At 37.0% G+C, this 19996-nt stretch overlaps 1 protein-coding gene and 1 non-coding gene across 2 annotated transcripts in view; one reads left to right on the plus strand and one right to left on the minus strand.

Annotated features, from left to right (window-relative positions):
* The window catches only part of OCA2 (OCA2 melanosomal transmembrane protein), a 504528-nt gene that overhangs the window by 137866 nt on the left and 346666 nt on the right, over positions 1-19996 (minus strand). Inside the window, exon 23 of the mRNA XM_043554904.1 lies at positions 19673-19766. Coding sequence (XP_043410839.1) covers positions 19673-19766 — 94 coding nt within the window. The remainder of the gene's footprint in view (positions 1-19672; positions 19767-19996) is intronic.
* LOC122469696 lies at positions 578-684 on the plus strand. Its single transcript, XR_006293591.1, has one exon. It is a non-coding gene; the product is annotated as a U6 spliceosomal RNA (small nuclear RNA).

Here is a 19996-nt window from a genome sequence, read left to right on the forward strand (position 1 = left end):
AGCTCCTTGCTTCATTTGATGAAACTAGAATAACTATAAAAACCTAATATAGTAAAAAAGAAAAGTTGTGACCATATTTACTTATGAACATAGATCTAAAAATTCTGATAAAAATCATTCAAAAGGAAAGGGAATATACCAAATAAGACTTATTCCAAAAATATAAGAATTACCTGATATTAGAAAATCTGAAATACGATTCATTACATAATGAATTAATGGGGAAAAACTCATATAATTATATCAACAGATGCACAAAAAGTATATAATGAAATGCAGTGATAATTGACAAAAAAGTACAATATAACTAAAAACTACTTACAAACTAGCAAAAACCAGCAGTATATTTAACAGTAACATGCACAATTACCATTAAAAGCAGGAAAATAAGAATATTTGCAGTAACTACTATTTGGCACACTGTTTTGGAGATTCTGATACATAAAATATGAACAGAATGTTCTTTTTAAAAAGGTATAAATTCTGAGAAAGAAAGGAGAATTCTATTTACAGGTGATATAATTATGTTCCTAAGAAAATACAAGAAAATTTAATTTTTAAAAAACATGAGAGAATCATACTTGCTTCAGCAGTACATATACTAAAATTGTAATGCTATAGAGAAGATTAGCATGGCCACTGTGCAATGATGACATGCAGATTCATGAAGTGTTCCATATTTTATATAAATAAATAAATAACATGAGAGAATCAAAATTATCAGCCGAATTCAAGATAAACAAAAAGCCATTAATCAGTTTTTCCAAGGCTGTGAATCAAGAGTAAAGAAAGACATAAATTAAAACAACTGAATTTACAACAGCTAAACAAAAGAATAAAACATCTAGGAAAAAGTCGAAAAGGTCCAAAATCTATATATGAAGAAAGAGTAAAACCTTATTAAAGCAAGACAGAATATCTTATTAAAATGAGAGGTGAATAAACAGAAATAAATCAAATTTCTAAAAGTAAAGATGTTCTTCAATTTTAATATAAATAACAGAAGTTACTTTGAAAAGTAAGTGATTCAGAATGAACAATTATTTTCAAAGTAGTAAGTTGTCTTACAATATTGTTAAATTATTTTTTGCACTTTTAAATCATTATACTATACTATTTTAAATATCATACTGTATGGGCAGCTTTACGATTTATATATATATAAATATATATATAAATATATATAATTATATTAAATATATAAAATGTATTTAATATATAATTATATTAAATATATAAAATATATTTAATATATATAATATTATATAGATATAGATATAGATATAGATATAGATATAGATATAGATATCTAGGACTGTCTGTCAGATCACCAAACTGGCAGTGGATCCAAATAAAGATTGGAACTTATTATATCAAAGGGTAGCATTGTGCCTCCATGGGAAAAGAAAGCTTGTTTATGGTAGAGTGCTCAGGGAAGTGGGCTGGCTCAAAGTGGAGGGTTTGCCCTTTTGGTAAGGTCAGGAAACACCAATTGAGAGCTGTGTTTCTGTAAGATTCTTTGAGGGAATGTTGAGAGTAAAAGCATCAGCAGTGTCAGTGCCTGGGGAGTTTGATGCTGAGAGGCAGACAGGGACTTCTCCAGTGTCCTCCTCATCCGCCACACACACATGGTGGATGCCTATTGTTTTGACTCTCCAAACAGCATCCACCCCCATTTTCTGGGAGGCATCCCTGTTCCCCCATGGTGAATGTATCACCTGGTGACTGGCCTCGACAAGAGACCTGGATACACACTAAAACAGCTGGGACTAAGTGTCAAAGCCCCGGTCCAAGAGTGGCACCTAACCTAATTTAGACCATTTAGAGCCCTTCGCTGGGAATTTTTAAAAGGATGCTAGAGGGAGCCTATTTCAGTTCATCTCTGCAGCTGTGGGTGGCCATTCCCTAAGAGCCCCACACTGAATGAGGCAGTGGTGAAAGATGGGGAGAGCAAGGTCTGGCTCCTATTGTCTCTGAAGCTCAAGACACTGCCCATCCAGAGTTGGTAGATTGCTGTTCCATTCTCCCTCTTGCCCAGGCTAATTTGATACAGGCTTCTGTTACCCACAACCAAGAATCCTGACTAAGAGTGCATCCTGTATTCTTTCTTCTCCTTCTCCTATATCATCCAGGGCTAATGTCAAATGTCTGCTCCCCAGGTTATTGCAACTCCTCCCCCCACCCCCCACGCTGCCCAAGTTACATGGCTTCTCTCCATCATTAAGCCCTGCTGATTCCATCTCCAAACTGTAGCTCGTTTTCCTCACCTGCTCTTCCCAAGGTGAATCCCTTGCCTCAGACCTCAGCCTCTAACTGGTCTCTGCTGCTACTCTTGACTCCTCCAATCTGCTCACTACACTGCACTGAAAGTGGTCTTTTCAAAATAAAAATAACATCACATTGTTTTCCTGCTTAAAGCCCTTCTGTGTGTTCCCATCACACCTGAAATAAACCCAGTCTCTCTCCATTGAGTTTATGAGGTGAAGTATGCAGCCTCTTTCAGGACTCCCCCAAAGCCTCCTGCACCAGAGTGATAGTAGTTGCTTTGTTTCCTGAGAGACTATACACAATTTGCCTCCTTGGGACTATTTCCTATCTCAGAAAATTAATATTTTTAGCATAGTAGCATTTGTTCACATTGTGGATAATTCATGTAGTATATTGTGTGTATTGCTCTTACTTGTGTGTATTGCTCTTCACCTGGCCAGACTCCAAGCTCAGCAGGACCATTGTCTGTCTGGTTTACCTATGCACTACTTGAGCTTACTTCTTGATAGTGACAAATATGTGTTGACAGAGCAGATGAACATAAATGAATGTTATTTACACAATGAATATTCATTAAACATTCGTTAAATATAAATATATAATTAAAATTCATTAAATTTAGTTGTTCATAAATGTATCATTTTGTAAGTAAAGAATGTAAATCTTTGTTAATGTAAATATCTAAATTCATAACTAAAAGTTTTTATTTCAGGGGCACCTCGGTGGCTCCGTCGGTTGAGCGTCCAACTTCGGCTCAGGTCATGAACTCACGGTTCGTGAGTTCAAGCCCCTCATCAGGCTCTGTGCTGACAGCTGGGGGCCTGGAGCCTGCTTCAGATTCCATATCTCCCTCTCTCTGCCCCTCCCCTTCTCATGCTTGTCTCTCTCTCTCTCCCTCTGTCCTTCCAAAATAAATAAATATTTTTTAAAAAGTTTTCATTTCATTACTTTTCAAAATAGCATATTCCAAGGGGGAAAGTTTAGACCAAGATCCCTTTTCTTCAAAAATTTAACAATAGCCAAATTATGGAAAGAATCCAAATGTCCATCAACTGATGAATGGATAAAGAAGATGTGATATGTATGTGTATATATATATATATATATATATATATATATATATATATATAATGAAATACTACCTAGCAATTTAGAAGAATGAAATCTTGCCATTTGAAACATTGATGGAACTACATGGTATTATGCTAAGCTAAATAAGTCAGTCAGAGAAAGATAGATATCATATAATTTCACTCATATGTGGAATTTGAGAAACTCAACAGATAAACATAGGGGAAGGAAAGGAAAAATAAGATAAAAACAGAGAGGGAGGCAAACCATAAGAGATTCTTAAATACAGAGAATAAACTGAGGGTTGCTTGAGGGGATGGGTTATATGGGTAATGGGCATTAAGGAGGGCACTTTTTGGGATGAGCACTGGGTGTCATATGTAAGCCAAGACTACATTGTATGTTAACTAACTTGAATATATATTTTTTAAAAGCCAATAAACATGCTGTCTGCCATGAAAGGATACATGAGGAATAGACAGCATTTCTGCCATCCATAAGCACTGAACTGCATTCCATTGTTGTTTCCAGGAAGTTACCAGATGTGCTTTTTGTTTGTGGAGACTGTAGAATATGACTAAAGCTGTCTTGGGACTAATCTGACCTCCACCTCACCATTTTCTACTCTACAAAGGCATTTACTTCTTCATCCTTTTAAGTCTATTAAGTCTCTTATGCCTTTTTTAGTCATTTTAAATTATCTTAATTTGCTCATTATTTCTGAATTCCGTAATGGTTGGAATTAAGAATTCTCTGCCATTCAGTCAATAATACATTGAAAACAATTTGCATAAAAACAATCACTTAGCAATGAGAAAGAATGAAATATGGCCTTTTGTAGCAACGTGGATGGAACTGGAGAGTGTTATGCTAAGTGAAATAAGTCATACAGAGAAAGACAGATACCATATATTTTCACTCTTATGTGGATCCTGAGAAACTTAACAGATCCATGGGGGAGGGGAAGAAAAAAAAAAAGGTAAGAGAGGGAGAGAGCCAAAGCATAAGAGGCTCTTAAAAACTGAGAACAGGGGCGCCTGGGTGGCTCAGTCGGTTGAGCTGCCGACTTCGGCTCAGGTCACGATCTCCCGGTCTGTGAGTTTGAGCCCTGCGTCGGGCTCTGTGCTGACAGCCTGGAGCCTGTTTCCGATTCTGTGTCTCCCTCTCTCTGACCCTCCCCGTTCATGCTCTGTCTCTCTCTGTCTCAAAAATAAATAAACGTTAAAAAATATTTTTTAAAAAAAACTGAGAACTGAGGGTTGATGGGGGGGAGGGAGGGGAGGGTGGGTGATGGGTATAGAGGAGGGCACCTTTTGGTATGAGCACTGGGTGTTGTATGGAAAACAATTTGACAATAAATTTCACATTAAAAAATTATAAATAAATAAATAAATACGATCACTTAGGCTACAAATGGTCCCACTGAATTTCTTTCCAGTTGTAGGAAACTTGATCAATGCAAAGACATAGGGAAATTTCCCATTAGACAACTCCATGATATTATCTTTCAATTTTATATTTTAGAGAATAAAATGTTAGCATATAAAGAAATACTGATAGTGAATGGCTTTCTCAGCACACATTTCATCCCTGCTTTGGTGGATGGTCTCTATACAAAGCTGCGTTGTCCTCTGTGAACACCTAGTTGATGTACCATCACACACAGCAGGCACATTCCATGCCCTTTTCCTAGTGGTGAACAGTTAGAAAGATATTAGGTGTCTGTCCCCAGTTCCTGTCATACAGCTCCTAAATATCTTGGAATTCCATGACGGATAAAGGTGATAAGAGTGTCTTGGTTCTAATGAGGCATCTTATGGTAGGCATCTGGATAGTTTCAGGATGGTAACCAGTCACCAGAAAGACTAAGCCTTGATTAGAAACTTGGAAATTTCAGCCCCACTCTCCAGCCTTCAGGGAGAGGAGAGGGGCTGGATACTGAGTCAATCACCAATGGCCACAATCATGTCCACATAATAAAACTCCTATAAAACCCCCTAAACAACAGGGTTCTGGGAATTACTGGGTTGGTAAACACATCTACATACTAGGAGGATGACATACCCCTACTCAACAGGAAGAGAAGCACCTGTACTGGGGGACTCTTCAAGAGTTTTCCGTATGTACCTCTTCATTTGGCTATTCATTTGTACCCTTTAAAATAAACTGGCAATATAATTAAAGTGTTTCTTGAGTTCTGTGAGCTTTTGTAGCAAATTATTAAACCTGAAAAGGGGGGTTATGGAAACTTCCAACTTTGTAGAAGTGTGGGTAGCCTGGGGACCTGATACTTGCAACTGGCATCTGAAGTGGGGCAGCCTTGTGGATTGAGCCCTTAAACCTGCAAGTATGTGCTAACTCTAGATAGTTAGAATTGAATTGAATTATAGGATACACAGATGGTGTCAGAGAGTTGGAGAATTGATTGATGTGAGGACATAAAACATTTCCTGGTGATGGCAGAATTTTGCTGAAACAGCTTCTCTACCTGTCTTCCATAGCAACCAGTGGCTGCTGACAAGGAGTACAGCCACAGGAGAGACAAAGTATTTCACAGTACATTGTTGTGACAAATACTATCTCCTATATAACTTGGCCATGAGTTCCAGAGTGTGACCCATGCAATAAGCCAAAGTGGACAACACATTGTCACAAAATCTAGGAAGTTCAAATGAAGAAATGCCTGGCTCTTGAAAACCATCTTCAATAAAAACTTGGGCCTTCTAGATATAATGGAACACAGAAAATAAGGATCAATTTTGATCAAATCACTCACCTGATTAAGACAACTACATCAGTATGAGTTCTTGAAAAAGATCATAAAATGGTGACATTTCTTTGGGTCTCTGTATAACTAAGGACTCTTATAGTTACAAGTGACATAAAGTCCAATACAGAATGGTTAAGCAGAAGGCAAGTTATGAGATGATGTGAGCTACAAGTCTGGGGGTAGATAAAATGACCTGGCACCTTGTATTTTCCAAATTTGGATGCACCAATATGGTCTATCCCTCATGCTCTTCTTACCATGTGACATGGCTACTCTTCTATTTGGAGGTTCCTTCCTCTGAATTTGGGAGAGCCTGTGACATAGAGTTACAGACTGATGCCTAGGATGCCTCAGTCAATTCAACCTCTAAGTCTTTGAATCTCCACAGCCCAGCCATAAGACAAGTAAGTAAGCAAGCCTCATATGATTCTAGTCTCCAGCCTTTGAGTAGCCCTTCATGATTCTGAGTGGAACAGAAACAAACTGGTTCTTTCAAGTCCTGCAAAGATAGTACAATTAAAGAACAAAATAATTATTGCTGCTTCTTGAAGCCACTACATTTTGGTGTAACTTGTTATGCAGCCATAATAACAGGGATAGAGATAACAAGGATATCAAGATCCTTTCCCGGACTCTGGTTCCTCTAGGTTTAGAGCCCAGATTCAGGCTTCTTAGTAATGTCATACAACATCTTCAGGCTTTCTATATTACCCTTGTCTAGTGGAAGGAACTTTACGTCTCCAACAACTCAACAGTTTTTGGTGCTGGTCAAAAACTGTACCATCTTTCCTTTGAGTTATGTGCCATCCTTCAATTGTTCCTTAATTGCCTTGGGTCCCTCCCCCCATTCTGGGACATACCTTCCTGGAAAGTGCATTAGTGAGGAAAGGGGGATTACTCCAAATCAAAACAGGGTAATTGTTTCCATTAAAATGGAAAACAAAATCAATAAATACTTAGTAGAACATTCTTTGCATTACCTCTCATGGCATCCTCTGGCTGGGTATCTTGGGCTATTATGGCTCTCTTGGCCTTTTTGGAACTCTTTTACCTTCAAAAGTCTCAAATAGCTCTCCAGTGCTCTAAGCCTGCCCAACTCCTTCCCCCTTATAGTAGCAATGCTCAGGATTACTGCTTAGAAGTGTTCAAGAATATGCTAATCTACACAACTGGTTTAACTCTAAGGCTGAAGATTTTATGTCTCAGTGTAAACCAACAAAAGGTGTTCCTTATGTTTGAATAAGGGCAGGAGAATGAGGGGTGGGTGGGTTTGAGTATTCCTTCAGACACAAAACAGGCCTGTCTCCTCAGGGAAATCTGAGGACCGCTTCTGCTCTAACTAGGAAACAGTTACATGAAAATAACCCTTTCTTTCTTAAAAAACTTAGTGTATGGATAAGACTAACTTGTAATTTATATTCAGAAAATATTGATCTGATGTTCATGATTTTAACTCTCACAAGGAAAGAAATGATTTGACTTCTGGTTCAGTGAGTTTATAGCAGCACAATTAACATAGAGATGAACCTAAAAAAATATATTATGTTAGATCAGTTTTGACATTTGAGAAAATATAAGTGTCCACCAGTATATCCTTCAAAAAAGATCTAGAATGAACACTTCATAAAATCTAGTGGCCAAAGAACTTTATCTTAATTTAATGTTAATCAATGTTTGTGATCTTTCTGCGTCATACTGAACAAAGGCAAGACATTTTCAAATGTTGCTTTTAGAATACTAGTTTCTAAATAGTTTATTTTCTGGATATGTTTTCTCTTTAATTTAATTTACCAACTTGTTGGGGCACCTGGGTGGCTCAGTCAGTTAAGCGGACGACTTCGGCTCAGGTCATGATCTTGCGGTCCTTGAGTTCGAGTCCCACGTCAGGCTCTGTGCTGACAGCTCAGAGCCTGGAGCCTGTTTCAGATTCTGTGTCTCCCTCTTTCTGACCCTCCCCCATTATGCTCTCTCTGTCTCTCTATGTCTCAAAAATAAATAAACGTTAAAAAATTTTTAATTTACCAACTTGTTCATTTTTTTAAACCCTCACAAGAGTTAGCTGTGTTACAATAAATCTCAAAAGGAAACAAAAGAGCAAATGATAAAAACTATGTGGAGGTTAATTTACACAATAAAATTCATCTTGTTTTGTCTCTAAATTTAAAGAAATGGTAAAAATCTGCATCATTAATTGATGAAACAACTTTTATTTGACCCATGTGTCAAATAGCCCTATGTGACCCATGTGTCAAATGAAGGAATGCCCTGTAAAGTATGTTTTATGAAGGGTACCCCATGGAGGTGTGTCCCATGGAGGAGAATACCATGAAAACTATTTTCCTGTTCAGTGAGAGAATTCAACATGAGAATAATCTTCATTTAAAAAATAATCCACTCCAAAGAGAACAAGATAAAATTCTATTGTATCCCTACAGTCATCACAAAAGATCACAAGGGATAAATGAGTAATACCACTATTACTTCAGAAGGAGGGCAGAACTTCTGGTGGCCAAGGTGATGACAGCCACCAAAATCCAAAGCTCTCCACACAGCTCACAATAAGCTCTACAGATCAGTAAGAAGTACAAATAAAACCACATAGATACCACACCTTCAACATAACTAACTAGAAGACAGAGAGCACCATAAACTTTACATTACTTGTCAGCAAAGAAATAAACACCAATTCCCAGCATAACTGTCTCTCAAGCCCCTGCCCCAGGTCTTTACAAACTGCTAAAGGAATCAGAAAACTTCATGAAAAAGAAAAAAGGGAATTAAGTTTATAAGGATGAGTGAATAACAACAGCTATAAAAAGTAAGTCCAAGCTAAGTGTTAAAATGCTGAAAAATAATCCTGCTCAATCAGAGCAGAGACAATGGCGAAAGGATGCAAACATGCACAGAATAACAGGCAGCAGCCTTGACACATATCCTTTCTGGGAGAGAAGAAAGCAGAAAGGAAGGCAGGAATGCTCATTGGAGTTTGGGATGAGAAGGGAAAGGCAGCAAGAGGAGGAAATAATCTTATAAGACAAAAAGAACCAAAAATTGATAGACATTCCCTCACCTACAAAAAATAAATAAAATAAAATCATCTTTAAAAAACTGCAGTCTATGGCACTGACCACAGAGTGTGCTCTAGACTAGGAATCTTCAAATTCCTTTGACACCAAAGGCCAAACCCATCCATGAAAGCACGTGGATAAAAGCAGATTTCACCTACGCAAGGCTTTCATAAGAAAACAACAGAACATGAGAATCTAAATACTGAAACTGATAAAGATTTCTCTAAAAGGCTAAATATGAACTAGAAAACAAAACTGCACTAGATTCTATATGGAACTATATATCTTGAATAAGCACATGGAAATATGAAGAAAAAAAACAGCAACAAAAAGAACACCTTAAACCACAAACCCAAATGATAAAAACATAAATAGACAAAAACCTGAAGAAATAAAATGATAAATCAAAAGACCAAATCATATCAGAAACAAAGATTAAATTATAAGGAATATAATTTAAAATATATAGTCATATATTATTATTATATTATAATTATAAGGAATATAATTTAGAATATATAGAAAAATATAGTCAAATGAAAAATTAGTAAGAGACATTGAAGAAAGAAGAAAGTAAACAAGGGTGTAAAAATAAATTAAGTTAATAACATCAGTCCAAGGGAAAGTGATTGAAATAGAAGACAAGCCAAGAAGATCCAAAATGAACAGACTCATGAAACAATGTATATTAACAGTTAAAAATGATCCAAGAAACCTTTCTGAAGCTAAAAAAAAAAAATGAAAAGGGAAGGAAAAAAACTTGAGTCTACAAGTCTACAAGACAAGTCTACTAGAAGGGCACATTAAATACCTGAGAAAAATTGACACAACAATCAACTCCAGGGCATATCTCTGTAAAAATATTAAACTTCAAAGATAAATTAAAGGCACTCAGGCCTCAGCTCCTCACATGCTGCACTTGCAGCGCAGATTCCATACATTGGTGAGTCCTGGCAACAAGTGCCATCCGCTAGCTGAGGCAGCAACCTGAGGGGTTGCTGCAAGCACTGAGGTCCCAGACTTATCTTTCATCCTGTTTTCCCAGAAGAGAAGGGGAAATTCCAGTAAAAAGTGACATGGCCAACTTACTGAGCTGGTCAGTACAGAAGCAAAGCTGGGAGGAGGAGTTCCTGACTGCTCACCTAGTGCTTTTCCTTCCAGCCACATTTCCTTTTCTCCACTGGAGTAAAAATAAAAATGCTTAGACTGAAAAATTGTACTATATCTCATCAAATCAAAGACTGTAAAACACTTATTTCATCTGCCATTAAGAATGAAAAATTTAGGAAAGGCTGAAAAGAAGATGGAGTAGGAAGATGCTAACCTCACCTCCTCCCATGGATAGAACTAGATATCACTCACACCGGTCAGAAAACCGCCCAAAGACTGGCAGAACAAACCCTACAACAAAATATATAGAAAAGGCCACACTGAACAGGATTGGAAGGGCAGAGATGTGGTGGGAAGCCAAATGGACTGCAGGCCTTTCACCAGAGGGAGGACGCCCTGGGTGCGGACAAGGGAGAGATGCAGACTATCACACTGGGAAACCTGCATGGGGAAGATGAATCCCCATAACATTTGGCTTTGAAAAAAAGAGGGACTGAGTTTCATGAGTTCTTACAACCAGTGGGACTCAAAATCTGGAATTTTAAAAATCAGCAAGCTGGGCTCTGGAAGAGTCTAGATGGCATTAAGAAATTAAGTCCCTGCCATTAAACAGACAGTACAACAAAGAGCCCACAGAGATACAGCACTGAAGCATCAGTTTTAAAAAACACCTGGGGCATATGGGAGGGAGAGTTATTTACTCATTTCATAACTTATCCTGGAGAATCAGAGACCATTAGGAGAAACTCCTCCAGGAGAAAAATGCCATTTCCCTACCCCTTCAGCATAAACACAGGCCACCTGTGGGAACCAGTGCAGCACAAACATTCACTAACTAACTTGCTTACACCCCCCTCCCCATGCTTTAGCAAATCTTCCCCCTCCAGCCTCAATCCTGGCACTATGGGTCCCCTCCCCAAGGGGATCAGGCAAACCTTGCTAAAACTGCATGCTCTGCCCCTGCACATGTTACCTACCCCCTCCAAACTGGTAGGCTTTGGTCCCAGTGGCAGCAGCGGTAGCAGTTCTCCTCTCACAGAGGACCAGCAGGTAAACCTTGCTAACACTGCACACAACACGTGTGTGGATCTTCCCCCCCTCTAATAAACTCTTGCCTGGAGCCCATCCAAAGAAGTGCCACAAACCTAGCACTGTGCAAGCAGCCCCAACAGTGGCCAGAACCACTCCAAAGTAATGTCTGAAGGACATGTCTTGAAGGACAACAGAAGGATGCACACAACACACATAGGAGATATCCCTGAAGCACCACATTCCAGGAAACAGGGGACATTGCACTGCAGGTCACTACAGGACCTCTTCTTCATAAGGACAGCACTTTCAAGAGCAGGAGACATAGCTGACTTTCCTAACACAGAGAAAAAGACTCAAAGAGACAAAATGAGGAGACAAAGGAATATGTCTTAAATGAAATAACACAACAAAATCACTGCAAAAGACCTAAGAGAAATGGAAATAAGTAATATGCATGATAGAGAAATTAAAATATTGATCATAAAGATATACACATAGGACTTGGAAAGCATGAAGACACCATTGAGACCTTAACAAAGAGATAAAAAGGAACCAGACATGAAGAACATAATGAATGAAATTAAAAATATACTAGATGTAATAAATAGCAGACTAAATGAAGCAGAATAACAAATCAGTGACCTGAAGGAAAGAGAATGGAAAGCAATCAAGCTGAGCAGGTGAAAGGGAAAAAAGTTGTGCAAAATGAGACTAGACTTAAAGAACTCAGCTACACCATCAGGAATAATAACATTTTTATTGCAGGGATCCCAGAGGATAAGAAAAAGAAAAGAGAGAAGACAATTTATTGGAAGAAATATTCACCAAAAACTTCCTGAATCTGGGGAAGGAAACAGAAATGCAGATCCAGGAGGCACAGAGAGCCCTCAACAAAATCAACCCAAGGAAGTCCACACCAAGAAATATAGTAGGTAAAATGGCAAAAAGTAGTGATAAAGAGACAATTTTAAAAGCAGCAGGAGCAAAGAGAACAGATCACTACAAGGGAAACCCCACAAGGCAGTCAGCAGATTTCTCAGCAGAAAGTTTGCAGGCCGGAAGGAAGTGGCATGATATATTGAAATACTGAAAGGAAAAAATCTACCATAAATAATATTCTGTCCAGCAAGGCTATCATTCCTAGTAGATGGAGAATAAAGAGTTGCCCAGGCAAACAAAAGTTAAAGGAGTTCATGACCACTAAACCGGCCCTACAAGAAATTTTAAAAGGGACTGTTTGAGTTGAAAGGAAAGACCATAAGTAAGAGTAACAAAAGTAGAAAGCATCAAAGCAGGAAAATAAGTATATCTGTATAAAGCAGTGAAAGGACTCACAAAATGTGACACCATATACCTAAAATGTGCCAGGGTGATGAATAAAGAATGGCTTCAAACTTAAGCAACCATCAACTTAATATGGACTGCTATATGCAGAAGATATTATATACAAACCTAATAGTAACCACAAATCAAAAACCAGTAATAGATATGCCAAACATAAATACAGGGGAATCCAAGTATATCACTAAAGAAAGCCAACTTATTGTGAGAGAAGAGGATACGGAAAGAAAGGAACAGAGAAGAACTACAAAAACAGCAATAAAACAAGTAACAAAATTGCAATAAGTACATATCTATCAATAATTACCTTGAATGTAAATGGACCAAATGCTCCAATCAAAGACATAGGGTGATGGAAAAAATAAAAAAAGCAAGACCCATCTATATGCCTACAAGAGACTCATTTCAGACCTAAAGATACCTGCAGATTGAAAGTAAGGGGGTGGAGAAACATTTATCATGAAAATGGAAAACAAAGGAAAGTCAGAGTACCAATATTTATATTAGGCAAAATTAGACTTTAAAACAAAGACTGTAACAAGAGATAAAGAAGGACACTACATAATAATAAAGAATACAATCTAACAAGAAGATACAAAAATTCTAAATATTTAGGCGCCCAAAATGAAAGTACCCAAATACATAAAGTAGTCAATAACAAATATAAAGGAAGTAATTGATAGTTATACAGTAAAAGTAAGGAACTTTAACACCTCACTTACATCAATGGATAAATCACTCACACAGAAAGTCAACAAGGAAATGGTAACTTTGAAAGACACATTGAGCCAGATGGATTTAACAGATATGTTCAGAACATTCCATCCTAAAACAGAAGAATACACATTCTTTTCAAGTGCACATTGAACATTATCCAGAATAGATAACATATATTAGGCCACAAAACAAGTCTCAACAAATTCAAAATGATCAAAGTCATACCATGCATCTTCTCTGATCACAATGCTTTGAGACTACAAATAAACCACAAGAAAATATATGAAAAGAGCACATATACACTGAGGTTAAATAACATGCTACTAAACAATGAATGGGTCAAAGAAGAAGCAAAGAGTAAATTTAAAAAATACATTGAGACAAATAAAAATGAAAATACAACAGTCCAAAATCTGTGGCATGCAGCAAAAGTAGGGGATTCTAAGAGGGTTCTGTGATGGTGGTTTATAGTCATACGGGGTTACCTCAAGAAGCAAGAAAATCTCAAGCAACCTAACATTACACCTAAAGGAGCTAGAAAAAAAAATCCTAAAACAGTATAAAGAAGGAAACTATAATAAAGATTATAGTAGAAATAAATAAAACTAAAAATACAATAGAACAGATCAATGAAATCAGGAGCTGGTCATGAAAAAGATCAACAAAATTGATAAGTCAGGCTCATAAAAGAGAGAAGGAGGGGAGGGAGGGAATGAGAGAGAGAGAGAGAGGGCTCAAATAAACAAAATCAGAAATGAAAGAAGAGAAATAACAACCAACACTACAGAAATACAAAGGACTGTAAGAGAATATTATGAAAAATTATACACCAACAAAATGGACAGCCTAGAAGAAATGGATAAATTCCTACAAACATATGACCTCCCAAAACTAAATCAGGAGGAAATAGAAATTTTGAACAGACCAATCACCAGCAATGAAATTAAGTCAGCAATCAAAAAACTCCCAAGAAACAGAAGTCCAGAACCAGAGATCTTCAAGACGAATTCTATCAAACATTTAAAGAAGTTAATACCTATTCTTCTCAAGCTATTCCAAAAAAAATAGAAGAGGAAGGAAAACTTCAAAATTCATTCTATGAAGCCAGCATTCCCCTGATACCAAAAGCAGATAAAGACACTAGGAAGAAAGAGAACTATGGGATAATTTCTCTGATGAACATAAATGCAAAAAATCCTCAACAAAATATTAGGAAACTGAATCCAACAATACATGAAAAAAAATCATTCACGACAATTAAATGGGAATTCTTCCTGGGTTGCCAGGGTGGTTCAATATTCTCATATCAATGTGATAAACCACATTAATAAAAGAAAGGATAAGAAACATATGGTCCTTTCAATAGATGCAGAAAAAGCATTTGACAAAGTACAACATCCATTCATGGAAAAAATCCTCAACAAAGTAGGTTTAGAGGGAACATACCTCAACATAATAAGGCCATACATAGAAAACCCAAGGTGAACATCATCTTCAATGGGGGAAAAACTGAGAGGTTTCCTCCTAAGGTCAGGAACAAGACAAGGATGCCCACTCTTACCACTTTTATTCAACATATTACTGGAAGTCCTAGTCACATCACTCAGACAAGAAAAAGTAATAGAAATCATTCAAATTGGTAGGAAAGAAGTAAAACTTTCACTATTTACAAATGACACAATACTCTAAATAGAAAACCATATAGACTGTACCAAAAAAACTGCTAGGATTGATAAATTCAGTGAAGTTACAGGATAAAAAATCGATGTATAGAAATCTGTTGCATTTCTATACATTAATAGGCTGCAGAAAGAGAAATTAAAGAAATAATCCCATTTATAATTGCACCAAAAAAATAAAAATACCAAGGAATGAACTTAACCAAGAGGTGAAAGACCTGTACTCTGAACACTATAAAACACTGATGAAAGAAATTGAAGAGGACACAAACAATTGGAAAGATATTCCATGCTCATGGATTGAAAGAACGTGTATTGCTAAAATGTCCATACTACCCAAAGCAATCTACAGATTTAATGCAACCCCTATCAAAATACCAAAAGTTTTCACAGCACTAGAGTAAACCAAAAAACACTAGAACAAACCAAAAAATTTAAATGGAACCACAAAAGACCCTGAACAGTCAAAGCAATCTTGAAAACAAACAAACAAACAAAGCTGGAAGTAACACACTTTCAAATTTCAAGTTGTATTACAAAGCTGTAGTATCAAAAACAGTATGGTAACAGCAAAAAATAGATACAAAGATCAATGAAATATAATATAAAGTCAATACTATAAAGCTCCTTCAACAAAGGAGGCAAGAATATGCAATGGGGGAAAAGACAGTCTCTTGAACAATTGTTGTTGGGAAAACTGGACAGCTACATGAAAAAGAATGAAACTGAACCACTTTTTTATGCCATACACAAAAATAAACTCAAAATGTGTTTAGTCATAGATGTGAGAACTGAAAATAAAAATCCTACAAGAGAGCACAGGCAGTAATCTCTCTGACATTGGCCATAAGAACTTATTTCTACATATGTCTCCTAAGGCAAGGGAAGCAAAAGCAAACTATTGAGACTACATCAAAATAAAGTCTCTACACAGCAAAGGAAACAATCAACAAAACTAAAAGACAACCTACTGAGTGGCAAATGACTTATCCAGTGAAGCATTAGTATCCAAAATATATAACTAACTTGTAAACTCAATACTCCAAAAATTAACAATCCAATTAAAAAATGGGCAGAAGACATAAATAGACATTTTTCCAAAGAAAACATACAGATGGCCAACAGACACATGAAAAGATGCTCAACATTATCAGGGAAATGCAAATCAAAACCACAATGAGATATCACCTCACACTTATCCGAATAGCTAAAATTAAAAAATATAAGAAAAAATAACCACAAGAAACAAGTGTTTATGAGGATGTGGAGAATAGGGAACCTTTGTGCACTGTTGATGGGAATGAAAATTGGTGTAGTCACTGTGAAAGTCAGTATGCAGTTTCCTCAAAAAATTAAAAAATAGAACTAGCATACGATCTGGTAATGATACTACAGAGTATTTACCCAAATAATATGAGAACACTAATTCAAAAGGATATATGCACCCCAATGTTTATTGCAGCACTATTTACAATAGCCATAGTATGGAAGCAGCCCAAATGTCCATGGATAGATGAATGGATAAACAGTATGTGTTATATATATACAATGAAGTATTATTCAGCCATAAAAAAGAATGAAATCTTGCTATTTGCAACAACATGAATGGATATAGGAAGTATAATTCTTAGCAAAATAAGTCAGTCAGAGAAAGACAAATACATTTGATTTCACTCATATGTGGAATTTAAGAAATAAATGAACAAAGGGGGTAAAAAGAGACAAATCAAGAAACTATAGAGAACTAATGGTTTAAGAGGGAAGGTGGGGGAGGGGAGAGGTGAAATAGGTGATGAGGTTAATGAGTGCACTTGTCATGATGAGCAGAGAGTGATGTAAGGAAGTGTTGAATCACTATATTGTATATCTGAAACCAATATAACAGTATATGTTAACTATAATGGAATTAAACAGAAAAACTTAATTAAAAAACCATTCACTTAGCCAGCAATTGTATGTCAGGAAGTTTATTTTCAACTAGCAATAATGAAACAAATTTTTATCTGTGAAGATATTCAACACAGCATTAATTATGATAACAAAGAATAGGAAGCAACCTATATGCCCAACAAAAGTAAAATAGTGATATATCCACATGTTGTAGGTATAAACATATCCTATTTTGAAAGAATAACTAATGACCTAATAAGATGTTCCAATATATGTTGAAAAATGAAAGGTAAGACACAATGAGATTAAAATTTTTTTAACAAATATCTATGTATCAAGAGAGGAGGAGAAAATGGAAGAAAACACAAAATTTTGATTAGTTGTTATTTCTGGGTAGCAAAATTATGAGTTACTTTTATATTTTATTCCTTTACCTTTACATTTCCCTTTGGATATATATTCATATAGTCATTAAAAATGGGATTTTTTATTAAGAAAAATTTATATTTATTTATTTTGATAAAGAGAGACAGGGCACAAGTGGGGAGGGACAGAGAGAGAGGGAGACATAGAATCTGAAGCAGGCTCCAGGCTCAGAGCTGTCAGCACAGAGCCCGACGTAGGGCTCAAATTCACAAACCTCAAGATCATGAGCTGAGCCAAAGTCGGATGCTTAACTGCCTGAGCCACCTAGGCACCCCCCCAAAATAGTAATTTTTTTAATAAAGTGGGAAGTCAACATTTTGCACTGTGTATCATAGGTAGCCACCTTTTGTGAAAGAAATTTTGAAATTAGGTAGATAAAAGTCCATTTAATACATTTGTAACTTCAAACCAAGAATTTTATGCAAATATGGGCTGAACAATTAGATGACCATTTATGAGAAAACTGCTCTGATTTCTGAGCAGCAAGGACCTGACAAGAAGAATGATCAGAGGTGGAACCAGACAGAAATAAGATGTGGCTCTTGAACATTACTAACCAGAGAGATATTTTTTCTCCATCTAAGAAGGTGGATGCCATTGTTAAGGCACTAGCTAAAGAGGTTTTGGAAGAGAAACTGACAGTCTTGCCCTTGTCTTTCTGAGGCTCCCAAGCTACTAAATATTATCCTAGCTTTCACCACTGTAACTCTGCACACAAGGGGCACATATTGGAAAGTTCAGTGTGCAATACATCACCTGCTAGAGCTAAACCCTGGGCTCTATGCATGATCTGAGTGGCTGCACACCGACCTTTTAGTCAAGCAGATGTCCTTATTATTATTTCAAAGTTACACTGGAGAAAATATCAGACCAGGGTGTACTGTTGCCCTAAAAATCCTTTAATCTTTTATGATATTAATACCAGCCCTCTCAAGCCTACTTGTGAGACCAACCAGTGTTGTTAAATGGCCATGAGAGTCCCTATATTGATTCCAGCCATGGTTGTCAGCAGGTAGAGGGCCAGGGTATCACATGCCTGGCTCACAAAGGAGACCAGGGACATTTGAATGACAGCCTTGTTTAAGTGATAGGATTATTTCTTTTATGCTTAGCAGAGGAAGATGAACTCTAACAGGAAGATGGTGGTCAAGTGATAAGTTTCTGATCCCATCTCTTAGTAGTGGGGGCAACAATGTTCCAGAGTCCTCCTGAGAGTAGAGCACATTTGGTATCCCCACAGCTCATTGTCCAGCCTCGTCCCTCCATCCCATGCCCAAGTCTTCCAGGAGTTTTGATTAACTAATTTTAGTGTCTGAGTAAAACTGTCAAGAATTACTAGTCACTCAAACAGAAATGGCCAGTATAAGTCTGCCAAAAGTCAGCATTATGCACAGAAATTGATGTTGGTTCTTACCAAGGTATGACAGTGGAGTTTTATCCCAGGCCCAGCCCAGCCAAGTAGTGCCCTGTAGAAGCCCAAGGTCACAGTCTCCATAGGCTTCAGGTCACTCTGCCTCTCAGGCAGAGCTACGGTTTCAAATCTTAAGCAGGGCTTGTTCTGAGAACCTTCACTGTGCATACATGAGCTGTGAGCTTACAATCCAAGAACGTCAACAGAAATCTTGTTCAACACCAAATGTCGGTTCATTTTAGCAGCACCATTTTCTGGAGCTGCCAGTGGCAATTCTGTCCATTCACCTACTTTCAAAGTTCAGTGATGCCATATGAAAACAGGCATGCAGGGAGTTAGGACTCCAGCATGGGCCCTGCTCCTTTGGAGCAGCTTTTCCTTTGTAGGAGCAAGCATTGGCTGTTTTTCCTCACCCAGGGCTTCATCTCTGTGCTGCCCTCCTGATAGGTGTCCACACATGAATGCATGTTGCCAGGCTGCCTCTGTCTGCAATATTCCTGGGTCCTTTCAAGTACAAGATTTTTCACTGGGCAATCTGGTAGGTCTACAGATTCTCATTATGCAGCCCATCATTGATAGTCAACGCACAATTCCCAGTTGGAATTTTCAAGAGAACAACATAAAATACCCAGGAATCCCACAACCATTTACTGACCCCTAGAGTCAATCTTATTCAGAATACCTGAATCATGCTCTGGGTTATGAAGCTAATCTCAGCAATAAATTTTTAATGTGTGTTTTCTTTTAGCTAAGCTCACCTAACACTAACATCTCTCTAATTGCTAAAAACATGTTTATCCTAGTGCTTAACAGTACATATTGCTATTTTTTTTAATTAAGTGAGCTTCGGGATCAAATAAACAGAAATCTAAAATGAGCTTTAAAGTACCTGAAAAATTCCATGAAAGAGAATCCATATCCATGCTGCTCAGCAATTCCTGCACAAACTACATTTGACGATGCTCCAATCAGTGTCCCATTACCTGGAATCAAAATTTTTAAAGTAAAATAAAATTTCAGTTTATCTTAGTAGTAGGTTTCTATTACCTTTTGTTCTGCAATATTCAGATCATCTCACAGGCTTTGATTTGATGATTACTTTACAGGTACTATCAAAGTGATTGCTTTGCAAATATCTGCAGAAAACAAACAAAACACTGACAACCAGAAAATAAGTTTACTGCTTATAAATACTGAAATTTATTTACAGATA

The sequence above is a fragment of the Prionailurus bengalensis genome, chromosome B3 (assembly GCF_016509475.1).
Source record: "Prionailurus bengalensis isolate Pbe53 chromosome B3, Fcat_Pben_1.1_paternal_pri, whole genome shotgun sequence".
Lineage (NCBI taxonomy): Eukaryota > Metazoa > Chordata > Mammalia > Carnivora > Felidae > Prionailurus > Prionailurus bengalensis.